Here is a 13,223-nt window from a genome sequence, read left to right as displayed (position 1 = left end):
CCCGATTTGATCGCAATTGTTTAGAAAAGTATTTTTGTAATGTAATAATATATAGAAATGTATCTTCCATATTATTAAGTATATAAAAACAGATAAAAACGGATAAAGAGATTATAGATAAAGCGTGACTGTGTGTGTGTGTTATTTCTTAATATTACTTTTTTTCAAACAGTTACACAATTAATTACTTTACACGTGCCACACTAAAAAAAGTATAAAATATATTAAATACAGGTAAAAGTTTATTAGCATAGTTAAGTTACGGTTATTGGTTGATTTAACTTTTTGTTTATTCTCTGCTTTGGTACAAATCCTTAAAACATTAATTATGAAAACGTTAACACATATAATTTTGTTATTAATATATAACTGCGTAATATTTTTTTACTGTAATTACAAAATTGCCGAGTAAGTTTTATACTATACAATGTGCAAATTCATAAAAAATATAATCTTAACTCAGTGCCTTAATTAACAATGTGCCAATAATAAAATATATTTATTCGATAAGTGTATAAATACAATCCTAGCATATATTATGAAAGAGAAAAAGTAAATATTTTCTTATCTTATATATTGCAAACACGCAGCATGATAAAAGAAACAAATATTTTATATCATTTTTGCGGAGATTCTAACATGGCTTTACAATATTTATAAAATTGAAGTTTATAATATGTTATGATTTTATTGTAATTCTAGATTTTATAAAAAATGTAGTTTTATACAAAAATATCAATGCAAGTTATTAAATTAGATTTAAGAATTTAGAAAGCTTAAAAAATTAAACAAGTAAAATTTATGTGTATTTCTTGAAAAGATATAAAACATAAGTTTTTACATATATAAACTTGTTATATGTATAATATGGAAATTTAGAAAGAATATTATAAATAACTGCTTCTAAAAAACAAACATTAGAAAGTAAGACACATATAAAATGTCGATATTGTAAGAGTAGAAACATGTAAATATAGATATATTAGTATATAATTTGTTATCTATTTTATACGAATGTTTACGTCAATTACATGGCACAATAAATACTTTTTGAAATGTTATGAATTGGTATCTTAAATCAACTCATTGCTTTAATAGTCTGTGCAAAAATTAATAATCAAGAAATTCCGAGTTCAGATTTGATTATGACATTGGAGTTCTTCTTGAATTAATCTCTTCGAAAAACAATAGGCAAACTATTGAAGTTTTGTACTTGCTAAGCGACTTCATCTAAAAGATCTTTAGTTACACTTTAGATCTATCAGAATTCAACATAGAAAAAGAGAATCGTTATCTTCAGCTTGTATTTTATTTTATTGTAAATATATTAATGTTAATTAAAAGAGACCAAATTACATAAAGCGTACTATTATTTACCAATAAAATAAAGTTTATTTGTCGCATATTTTCTTACAACAGAGCGCATGCGAGCACTGCAATAATTCCTTTCGCACAAAAACAGCAGTAGTGTGTCAACTTTTTTTAAGCTTTAAAAAATTTAAAAGCTCTATGTATAATAAGTAAAATTGATGTTACACAATAAAAAAATATTTAAAACATTGATTTAAAACAATGATTGTTTATGTTATTCTTTTGTCTATATTATTTTTTTTATATTAAGGATAGTATGTAATATTTTGGTAAATCTTGTCTACGTGTAATATACAAAAATCTATATAAAAATACAATTATATACTCTGTTATTATATACAATCATTATATGCTTTTTGTTCATATACATGTATATATATATATATATATGTACATATTATATACAATTTAGAAATTATTATATAATTTTAGCCATTCTTTTTATATACTTATATAATTATATAATTATATACTCTTGTGGAAGTGTTCATAATTTTATATAATTATACAATTATAAACTGCATATATGAACAAAAATGATATATGTAATTGCATATTTTTTTTATATGATGTTTTGTAATGTAAGTTTTATATGTTATTACAAATAAACATTTTTTTAACAAAATAATATATATCAAATACGTACAAAAAGTTGTCGCATTAAATAGGTATATATACACAAAGGGTTTACATGTTATACTCTTGTGCGCCAGTTTACTCGATTTGTCAGCACCTGATATGTGACCGATAATATAGCTATAAATATAATAAATATATAATCAACAGCTGTAAGAGAATAGCACAAAGAAACAGAAAATTAACTTGTGTAAGAAAAAGAAATTAATTTTTTCTTTGTGAAACAATTAAAATGTCAAATAGAGTAAAATGTTAAAACAGCAAATTCGCGAAAAATATTTTAAATATTTTTGGAGTAAAACTAGTTAAAAAATCAAAAAATTTATTTTTAAGATCGGTGATTATATATATTATATATTTTTTATTATCATAGTTTTGATATATATTATTACTAAAAATATTATATATATTATATATTTTTTATTATCATAGTTTTGATATATATTATTACTAAAAATTTTCTTCTATATAATATAATTATATATATATATATAGCATATCTCTTTTTATTTCTTTCTCTCTCTTCTCTCGAGTATTTTTAATATTAATGTTTTATATTAATATTAATTAATATTTAAGATTGTAGAATATTACACATGTTATAAATTGTCGATTGTTGGAATTTGCAGTTTGTCAAATATTTTTTTTGTACAACGGATTGATGTGTATATTTTATGTCTTTTTCTTCTTCTTCATCTCTGCTTTGATCTCTTTGCGTTTTTTCTTTTCTTCTTGTCGTCGTTTTCGCTCAAATCTGTGTCGATACAGTACAAGAGCTGAAAACACTGTAAAAGAGAAAAGAATCGTTACTCATTGTTATAATTACGCTGTTGCACAAACATAAAAATATTAAAAATATTATAATATTTAATAAAATTTATACGAAAAAAGTATTGTAATTTTTCTTTCTCGATAAATATATGTATACTATATAACACAAACTCCGAAGACATATTTGACATATGTAACTCCAATTATATAATTGTTCAAGGTAATATGTGCTTATATATATGTTAAAATTATTATAACTAGTAGCACGGTAATAGTTATCTAAAAGAGATATTGGTGTGTAAAATATATTGTTATTTTATAGAATTTAAGCGTATGATATCGTACCGAACAGCAAAACCACGAACAATACCGCGATAGTGAACAGAATATAAGGTTGATATGGCGCGAGCCACATGGGTAAAAGTGTACTGCTAGGTAACTTGTTCAAATTTTTTAACAATACGTTAAATGCGCCTTTTTGAAATTCTTTTTTCTCTTCGTCGCTTAACTGTTGGTATTTTTCAAGTATGCTCGATAGCTTTTCTTGCACATCTTCTGGCAGAAAGCTATCATTTTCAAACGGATTTGAACTCGCGTCTTCCATATTGAGCGCACAAATGAGACTACGTGATCACGAGGGACGAAGATCTGTATTGGTTCAGGTCAAAAGTAAAACTGATTGAACACGAATGATCAGATTCAGTACTCGAGTGAACTCGATTAGATAACAAATGTTGAAAATATACGCCGAAGCGTGATATCACACTGACGGAACGATTTCGTTTAGCAAGTGACTTTGTGCGCTCGATCGTGCATAGTCGACAAAAAAATATTGTCTTTTTGTAAAGTTTGCAAATAAAATCCGATGCCATATTCTTTTTAAGTTTGTCAAGAAAGAAAATTGATTACATTATAAACGTACATGTCGATCTGCAAATGCACACAAGTGAAACATATCTCAAGGACATTTTGTGTTACAGTTGAATTTACTTATTAATTCAATATTTATCGAGCAGAAGTGTAGATGTGTGAATTGAATTTGTGTGTTGAAAATAATATAAAATTATTATTATTTACGTACAAAAAATTATTATTATTTACGTACAAATTATTATTATTTACGTACAAAACATTACGCTAGACGAATTGAGTAAATGAGTTTCTGGTGTCTTAATTATATTCGAGAAACTAAATTATATTCAAGAAACTGAATAAACAATATGCTTGTCACACATGCTTCACATTTAAATATGTCAAATTATGTGTTTTTTGTGCATTTACGTGCATTTATATGTAACGTGATAAAACAAGAACAAAAATAACTTGTCAGTACTTACCAATAATAAAAAAATCATCATTCTAAATTATTAAAACAATTTCGTGAAGAACAATCTTGTAAATATAGTAAAAACCATACAATATATATATAAACCCTATAATTGTTTGACCGAATTGTACAAAGATGCAATACGATGTAAGTGTGTTTAATTTATCATTAGACATTTCTATTGCGATTGCTGTTCCTCGCTTCTTTGTACCTGGCGTACATTCGTAAATATTTTTTATACTTTCAACTATCTTCCGCATCTTTAAATAATATTCTGTAATTTTGTCATTATCGTCACAGTTTTTTTTATCTGTCTCATTTAACTTTTCTTCATTAGTTGAATTTAACCGTGAAAGGAATACGGTTACTCTTGTGTTCGGTTTGTCGAGCGTTATTGTTTGAATTTTGTAAATTGTATTCCGTAAGATTTGTATTGTATATACAATTTCTTTTGTTGTGTTTGATGTCTGATCATCTTTGCCAGTTGCGTTAATCATTATAATTTTAGGTAATAATACAAGGCTTAATAAAAACATCATGTACACAAGTAGTCCTTTCCACATCCTAAATTAAATATGACAAACATAAATATGATAAAGTCGAAGTGACTTAGCATACTTGAAAAAAATTAAAAGAAATCGAGCATGTTTTTATAAGAGTAATGATAACTTATGCACGATAAATAACAACGCGTCCAAATAAATAAAAAATCTTGCCAAAGATAATCGTATGTAACAACATGTAATAACGAAATAATCCGCAAAGATAATTACACATTAAAATTAGAATACATTTTAAGTACAAAATAATGCATTACTTATGTATATTTACTCTAATAATTTTTTACACGTACCTTTTAAGTCTGGCTTTGTTCTTAAACAAAAGTAAGAATATGAATTATATGACATATGTGTAAAGTACCGTGATAAATACTATGTAACGAAAGTACAATATGAGTTCTTAAGAGCGGAAAATCACACGTAGTAGGGGCATATAAGAAATAGTAGGGGAATATATGAAACATAGCACAAATATTATTATAAGTTTCCAAACTTATATTCCCCTCTGATTTAAAAGGTTAAGCATCATCTCCGTTTGCTTATAAGATCAAAATAAAATATAGCGTATTTTACTTACGTGTTAAAAGATATTTAAAATGACATTTATTAATTTAAACAATCGGAGTTTTGGCTGAATATTAAAACGACTGACAATTTATTTCTTAATCGATGAACATACAAAGTACTATAAATAATCGTTTTTTCTTTTAACTAAGCAACAAAATGTTCTTAATATGACTTTATATACGAGTTGGACAAATACTTACAGGCTTACAACAAAAATAAAAATTGACAATACAAAGTGAAATATAAAAACAATATATATTTTTATAATGTATAACATGTATATAACATCGTTGTTACATTACTATAATTTAACAGAGATGTTGTTGTATACAGAAAAAGAATTGACAAATAAATATCGAGAGATAAAGAAATTTCTGAACAAATGCAAAAACAATATAAATTAATAAGGTATACAAATATATAAAAAAATATATAAAATATATAAATAAATATATATAAGATATCGTGAATACATATTTAGACTTCTTCAACATTCAAGTGAGAATTTGTCGAACTTTTTTTCTTCATCATTTGACGATGACGAAATTCAGAAAAAGTTATTTTTCTACCATCTGCACCACCAGTATCACATTCACCATCAGTATTATCAAGACTATATACATTTCTTTCTCTTTGTGTATGTCGAAATAATGTCTTTTTTTCTTTTTGTCTTGTTGTCTTGTTCTTTACACTTTTTGTCTTGGCTTTTTTTTGAGTTTTTGTTTGATTTTTAACATAAGTTTCTGTCTTACGTTTGCGAGTTTTATATATATCTTCATACTCGGAATTATTCCAATCTTTGATATCTTTGTTCTGTTTGTGTGATGTTTTGTCTCGATCGCGCGCTGTACTACTTTGAGGAATCAAAGTTGTTTTTGATTTTGCAGAAACAACAGGAAGCGAAGCGCTCGATGACGTTATTGGCGCTCGCGTTAAATTCTGAGTTCTCTCATCTTGACGCTTTCCAATAAATTGATCCCACAATATATCACTCAATGATGGTAATGAAAATGTCGGAGGATATAGGAAGTCCGTAATATATCGATCGGGTTTTACTTTCCGTGCAGATGGATATGTCTTCACATTGCTTTTGCGACCTGAAAATGCACAAATTTTTGGTTATATTTTCTCAATTAACTAAAAAAATGTTATAACACAAAATGATAAAAATTTAATGCAATTGTAAGAGAAAGGGAAGGAAAGAACTAAAATAAAAGAAATATAAAAATGTTACTATAAAGTAAGAATATTGCAATAAGAAAAATCTGAAAAATGAATTTTTAAAAAATAAGCTTAAGGTTTAGAAAGATGTTTTTGAATGTGTGGATCAAGTGTTAACTTTTTAAACAAAGCTTAAAGGCTACAGTATAATTATTTTCAATAAAAATACTTTTTATATGAGATACGTACAAAATATTAATTCATCTTCATTTTCACTTATTCCTGAATAATTTTTTTCTGTCTCTGTTGGTGGTAAATTTATCGGCAATAACTCATCTTGTTGTGCGATTTGAACGTCGTCTTTTCTTATATGCCGAAACTGTCTGGAAGACATAATAATCAAAGAATCGTTTAAAAGGTTTTCATTTTCTATTGGTATATCTCGAACTGTTTCCGGTGATTTTTCATCTTCAAATAAATTTATGCGCGGTGAAAAAACATGATTTATCGAAGCTTGCGTCTGAGATTGGATTACTTCGTTGTCAAAATTCTTGATCGATTCTTCGATTTGTGCTTTCGTTGGTGATAAATTTACCGATAATAACTTATCTTGTTGCGCGATTTGAATGTCTTTCTTTTCTGTACGTCTAAATCTAGATCTAGATCTAGATGACATAATAATCGGAGAATCGTTTAAAGATGTCTCATCTTTGATTGACACTTTTTGACCTGTTTTTGATGATCTTTTGTTTTCAAATAAATTTATGCGCAATGAAGAGACGTTGCATGTCGAAGTTTCAGATTGAGCACCGATTGTTACATTTTTGTTATCCGAAAATCCGATTGATTCTTCCGTATCAGTTTCCCATTCACTATCAGTGTCTTTCCGTCGAATCAGCACTCGCTTTTTTCTACTTGATATTTTTTTTACTTTCTTTTTTCGTTTCTCTGTCGCATTTTAAAATTATATTAGACATATGTGTGCGTTTTTGATAAGTAAAGTGTAATTGTTTTTTAAGTTAGAAAGATATAATAAGAGACATTCTTTTTTTATGAAGCTATAAAGTTTCTTTAATTTGTATGAATATGGTTAAATACAGTATTATTTATTTATATGTGTACATATACAGTGGCTCCAAAAAGTATTGACACACTCACATTTAATAATAATGCACATAATGGTTTAGGTCTTATAATGGAATTGGAAATTTAGCATTTATCGAAGAAATTATGAATGCATATCTATGTGTCACGAGATAATTTACTACAAGATTAAAAACTTGTTTCGTATTAAAAACTTTAAAAACAGAAATTGTGTATTTCCTATGTAAAACGCAAGTGTGTTAATACTTTTTTGAGTATAAAATTTTTGTTTTTTTTCGTTTCAATTACAATATTGAGAGTTCTTGAAAAATACACTGCTTCCGTATATCATGAGACATTAATGGACATATTTTGTATATTAATATATTACTTTACTATATAAAGATATTTTTAAAAATGTAGGTGTGCCAATACTTTTTAGATTCACTGTATATATAAAATTATATATATATAATATATACAATTATATATGTATATATTTATATATTTATATAAACATATATAATAAAACGGTAAAAAACAAAATGACATTACTTAATACATGAATGGGCAAAACATTAACTTTAGGTTTTCACAATTCTTCTTTTTCCTCAAAATAAAAAAAGCACAAATTATAGTACATTTGAATATAATAATTGTTTATACCTCCTAGTACTGAAGACGATAATTTCTTTTCAACAGCTTTTCTGCTCTCGGTTGAAGATGTTGATTCGATCTGAGACAAAGATAAACTTAGAGGCTTTATTTGTCTACCTCTATCAGAGTCTGGCGTACTATGTTTATATCCGGTAATTATAGCATTCCATCTGTTGCGTTGATTTTTATCGGATGTAGAAGAAATTAAACTTGTTTGTGACATTGTTGCTCTACATTACACACGCGTAATGTAACATGTGAAAACACTGACACCTTATTTTCTCTTCGCACATTTAATACTTTTGACTCCGATGGTTGCGGTCGGTCGAAGATCTACACAACGTATGAACGATGAAAGCATTTCTGAATACTTCCCTTGCTGCTTGTACACGTGATGTTGTTGTGATGAAATTTTTTCAAGTTCCTTCGTAAGATATAAACATATATCGTATAAACATGTATATCGCTCTTACCTCACCGATCGTCTCGCTTCGTGATTAAATAGGGATCGTTATTTTTTGGAACAACAGCCTGAAGAAGCCGCCCAATAATGTTTTCTCGAATCGCATCTGTCGTTGCCATGGTGGTTTTTTTGAAAAAAAACCACCAAAAACACACAGCCACAGTAGCACAACTCCTCCAACTTTAGTATTTTTTTTTTAAATTTTAGTAAGAAAACTTTGCATTATGTGTGAGAACAATTATCTACTTAATATTTCTAGATTGATGAGAAAACAATTTTTCTTTTTTTTTTACTTGAGTGGCTGATTCGATTTTTGCAATTTTGAATACAAAAAGTAAACAAGTAGTTAAGTTATAAATTAAAAGTATAATATATATATATATATATATATAATACATTAAATTTTTTTACCTGCAAATTTATAGCAAATTTATATTTAAATTCAGTAAAATTGAATCTTTCGTAAATCATTTCGGTAAATCAGTCGTGTTCTTAAACGTCATGATGAACTACGTTTTATGTATATCAACTACATTAACCAATTTAGTAAATAAAACTGCTATCTTTTCGATCAATTTTGTTCTTCGTTTCGTCGATATCGAATCGACGCGCACTTTGCCGCGCGCGCGTCGATTCGATATCTCGATTCTCGAAATATCGCGCGCTTTGATACGTGGACAGGGTTATGTAGTTGCCAGTGTGCATCACTCGTGAACATGCGCCAGCTGACAGACAGAAAAGCGGTCGTAAAAACTCTTAGGCCCGTTTGCACTCTCTTCGATTAACTTAATCCGTCCGTTTATTCCATTAGAATTACCAGTCGCATTAAACGTTTAGCAGAATGGACCAATCACGACTGATACTTAATCTCCGATTAAGTTAATCGGAGATAGTAAAAACGGGCGTTATGAGTCTGGTTGCTTTCATTTTTCTTTCTGTTGGAGCTATAGTTTCTCAGGAAGACAGGTGCTTCTGATTGGACAGAGGAAAAAGCTGCTCAATTACGACGTGTGTCACGAGTGTGACTTTCTCTCTGAAAAAGTCTCTAAGTAGACGTGCAAAAATAGGAGTACCGGCAAAAAAGAGGTTATGTGTTACGTTGACTTGTCACAAGACGAAAAATGAATAAGGTGTTGTCTACTCCGATCAAAGAAGTCAGTCAAAAGATTTACAGCGGTGCGGTAAAACCGTCTGAGATCTGTAAGGCTTCTGTCAATTTAACATCAATTGTCAAGCCTTTGAACGCTTACATTACCGTGACTAGCGATGTCGCGGAAGAGCAAGCGAGTAAAGCCGATGTCAGACAACGTAAGAATTCATTGTTAGGACAACTTGATGGAATTCCCATTGCTGTCAAAGACAATTATTGCGTCAAGGGCAAACCTACGACCTGCGCTTCTCGGATGTTAGCTAACTTTTCACCTGGCTATGACGCTACGGTATACGAGAGGCTTAGGAAGCAAGGAGCTATTTTAATCGGCAAGACTAATCTTGATGAGTTTGCTATGGGTTCAGGGACTATAGATTCCCTTTATGGACCCACAAAAAATCTATGGGGTTCAGAAATGTTGTCACAATTTTATTCCTACAAATCTGAGAATTGTACAGTTATCCCAAGAAAATTACATGAAAAAACCACATGGCGAATAGCAGGTACATTACTGCAATTCGTTAGTCATTGTGTAATGTAATTATAATCTTTGTTTTAATAGTAGTAACATATATGTAAATGACAATACTTTGAAATTTAAAATAAATATTTAGGTGGCAGTAGTGGAGGCTCTGCAGTTGCAGTAGCCACAGGTACATGTTACGCAGCCTTGGGTTCTGACACAGGTGGTTCAACTCGTAATCCTGCCTCTTATTGTGGTTTAATCGGTCTGAAACCAACTTACGGTTTGGTATCACGTTATGGTCTTATTCCTCTATTAAATTCAATGGATGTACCTGGTATTCTTGCGAGAACAGTAGATGATGCTGTAATAATTCTGAACGCTATAGCTGGTTGTGATCCAGCAGATCCCACTGCTGTACAAAAAGAGTATGTTTCCATTAAGTTACCTGAAACGATAGATGTTGGTAATCTTAGAGTTGGATTACCAAAAGAATATGGGGTTAAAGGCATAAGTAACGAAGTCCAAGACTGTTGGGACGATGTTGCTCGTCATTTGGAAGAAGCCGGAGCTAGTGTTGTTCCAGTGTCATTACCGCACACTGATTACTCTATAGTGTGTTATTCTGTTTTAAATCGATGCGATGTAGCCAGCAACTTGGCTTGTTACGACGGTATAGAATACGGTCACAGAGCCGACGAGTCGAGCTCAGCTCATGAATTGTACAAGAAGACCAGATCAGAAGGTTTTAACAATGTGGTCAAAGGTCGTATACTAGTCGGAAATTATTTTCTTTTAGCAGAGAATTACAAAGAGTATTACTTAAAGGCGATGAAAATGCGTAGATTAATTGCGCAAGACTTCGACGTCATATGGAACAACAATATAGACATTTTATTAACCCCGACCACGTTAACCGAAGCTCCTAGTTATCATGAATTCGCACAACTGGACAATCAAACACAATGCTTGATTCAGGATCATTGTACGCAACCTGCGAACATGGCTGGTTTGCCCGCGATCAATGTTCCGATCAAGCTCTCTCGTAACGAACTACCCTTGTCTTTACAAATAATGGCGCCGCTTTTTCACGAACAGAGATTACTTACTGTGGCGAAATGGATCGAACAGATTGTGCAATTTCCAAGACTCGAATTGAAGGAATCATGTTTACTTGAATAAAGAACAAATTTTTCACAGAGTTTTAATATTATTCATTTTGTTAATCTCTCTCTAATCTCTCTTCCTTTAAATTTATTAATAATGTATTTCGCATTAGCTTGCTGCGCCTAATCTTGTTAGAAGTTTTACATTATCTGGTTTTGGGAATATTACACGTACACAATTAGAGTGAGAATTAGCGTACAGGTCTCTTTCACGTAGACGCAACGAGCGTAACCCTGAGGCTATGCAACGCAAACGAATTATACTCCAGTGTACCATCGGCCGTATCTGAAATTCCATTCGTCGAGTAATGGCGGTGCTTGCTTTTGCATTCAAACAACGCTTGTCTCATTTCATTGCGCCGTAACATTCAATTATGCACGCGATCGCAATATAGTGCTGCGATTTCTTTCTCGTTGTCACGTTAAAATTAAATTCTTAAGTAGAAGGTATCTCTTTTTCACAGTGAGAAAATTTGTAGAAATATTTATTTTTAGCACTCATGCTGTTTTGACATCGAACTTTTTCGTACGTTCATATTTATTTTTTATTAGATTTCATTTGGAAAAAAGGAGGATTTTGGGAGCCGGTTATTGCCAATAATGTATATATTCATTTCTACCAATAATTTCACTGCTGTAACTGTTTACACGGCAAAATTCTGACATTTCGAATTTCATTTCCCAAAGATGCTTCAAACGACGAGCAAACAACAAGCGATATGTGCGTGCAAAATATATTTTATTGTTGCGCATCTTTAATAATTAAATCATTGCAACATATGAGGCTGTGTTTGGGGAGCACGCTATCAGCGATTTTTAACAATGCATCAATTCGCCTTCAATCGTCGCAATGTGCAAAATTTATAAATCGAGTTTCATCGAATTGCTGCCTCACATCCGCCTTATTCGTCAAATATGGTTTCCGTGAGATTTCCATTTATTTTCAAATCTGCAAAAGGTTCAGAAATAGGATACAAAGAAATTGTCGAGCAACTATGAAGTCATTGATGTCATAAATGATTTATAATTGGCGAGTTATCACACACACAAACATTACATGAGCCAGCGTTGATGTTTGTTCAGTTAAAAAATGAAAAAAAAAAAACTTGACGACAACAACAATGCGATACTACTGTCACTATTTATGCGGATTCTTCAAATCAATTGCTTCACGTATAAGCAAAATAGAATAATTTTTTGGATAAAAACAACTATAACAGAATTAGTAGCTAAAGTAAACTCGTTCTTTTGTTTTTTTTTCTTTTTGAAGAAGTGGTTCACACAGAGGACACCAGAAATAATATATTCTGTTTGCATATCGTTCTGCGGTATAATGACGGTGCGCGGTATCGAGTGCAGCTGAACGTGTACCTACCTATTCATACGTAAGATGGAACTGCGGCACGTCTAATTTTGCATTCCCTTTTCCTACCATATTACGTACTTTTTCATTTTTCTCGTGCTGTATAAATTGCAAAAACTCGGTTCTGACCATTGCGAGAAATGAAACGATTATGCGTTTTATTAAAGAGAAACCGAGTATATTTTGCCGTACCTTTTATGCGAATATAAAGTCAGACAGTATAAAGTATATATAACATAGCTGGTGTTTATAAATTAAGAAAATTTATCACCGAGGAGAGAAAACAATCAAATGTATTAAATATTTATTAATATTTTAAGATTTTTTCTTTTATATAAAAATAAGTTACATAATTCCGACAGATAATAGTCAAAGCGCATAAAAGTAGATTGTCTCGCGCACAAGCTATGTAATTAATGAAAGGAGAAAATAATTAATGCATCTAAGGATCGTGTCCGATATCGAGTAAGCCACGATCGCATTAC

General features: G+C 30.1%; 3 protein-coding genes across 5 annotated transcripts; 1 reads left to right on the top strand and 2 right to left on the bottom strand.

Annotated features, from left to right (window-relative positions):
• Positions 1 to 2,522: 2,522 nt before the first annotated feature.
• Positions 2,523 to 3,530, bottom strand: LOC109860553. Its single transcript, XM_020439719.1, has 2 exons — positions 3,124 to 3,530; positions 2,523 to 2,792 (listed from the first exon to the last, which is right to left on the bottom strand). The coding sequence occupies exons 1-2, from the start codon at positions 3,380 to 3,382 to the stop codon at positions 2,680 to 2,682; spliced, it is 372 nt and encodes a 123-aa protein (XP_020295308.1). The 5' UTR covers positions 3,383 to 3,530; the 3' UTR covers positions 2,523 to 2,679.
• A 2,038-nt stretch (positions 3,531 to 5,568) lies between these two features.
• LOC109860552 lies at positions 5,569 to 8,668 on the bottom strand. 3 transcript variants are annotated; one of them, XM_020439718.1, is made up of 4 exons: positions 8,607 to 8,668; positions 8,143 to 8,466; positions 6,643 to 7,341; positions 5,569 to 6,329 (listed from the first exon to the last, which is right to left on the bottom strand). In XM_020439718.1, the coding sequence occupies exons 2-4, from the start codon at positions 8,354 to 8,356 to the stop codon at positions 5,710 to 5,712; spliced, it is 1,533 nt and encodes a 510-aa protein (XP_020295307.1). In that variant the 5' UTR covers positions 8,357 to 8,466; positions 8,607 to 8,668; the 3' UTR covers positions 5,569 to 5,709. The 3 variants fall into 3 exon arrangements, with proteins under 3 accessions (XP_020295307.1, XP_020295306.1, XP_020295305.1); XM_020439717.1 differs by having other exon boundaries at positions 8,143 to 8,512; positions 8,607 to 8,628; XM_020439716.1 differs by lacking the exon at positions 8,607 to 8,668 and having other exon boundaries at positions 8,143 to 8,597.
• Positions 8,669 to 9,311: 643 nt separating this feature from the next.
• On the top strand, positions 9,312 to 11,410 carry LOC109860551 (glutamyl-tRNA(Gln) amidotransferase subunit A, mitochondrial). The gene is made up of 2 exons (XM_020439715.1): positions 9,312 to 10,249; positions 10,361 to 11,410. Exons 1-2 carry the CDS (start codon positions 9,718 to 9,720, stop codon positions 11,389 to 11,391), a joined length of 1,563 nt encoding a protein of 520 aa, XP_020295304.1. The 5' UTR covers positions 9,312 to 9,717; the 3' UTR covers positions 11,392 to 11,410.
• The last annotated feature ends 1,813 nt before the right edge of the window (positions 11,411 to 13,223 follow it).

The sequence above is a fragment of the Pseudomyrmex gracilis genome, unplaced genomic scaffold (genome assembly GCF_002006095.1).
Source record: "Pseudomyrmex gracilis isolate BER0280 unplaced genomic scaffold, ASM200609v1 scaffold_410, whole genome shotgun sequence".
NCBI lineage: Eukaryota > Metazoa > Arthropoda > Insecta > Hymenoptera > Formicidae > Pseudomyrmex > Pseudomyrmex gracilis.
Note: the sequence above shows the minus strand (reverse complement) of the source record. Positions and strands in the feature narration are given on the sequence as shown.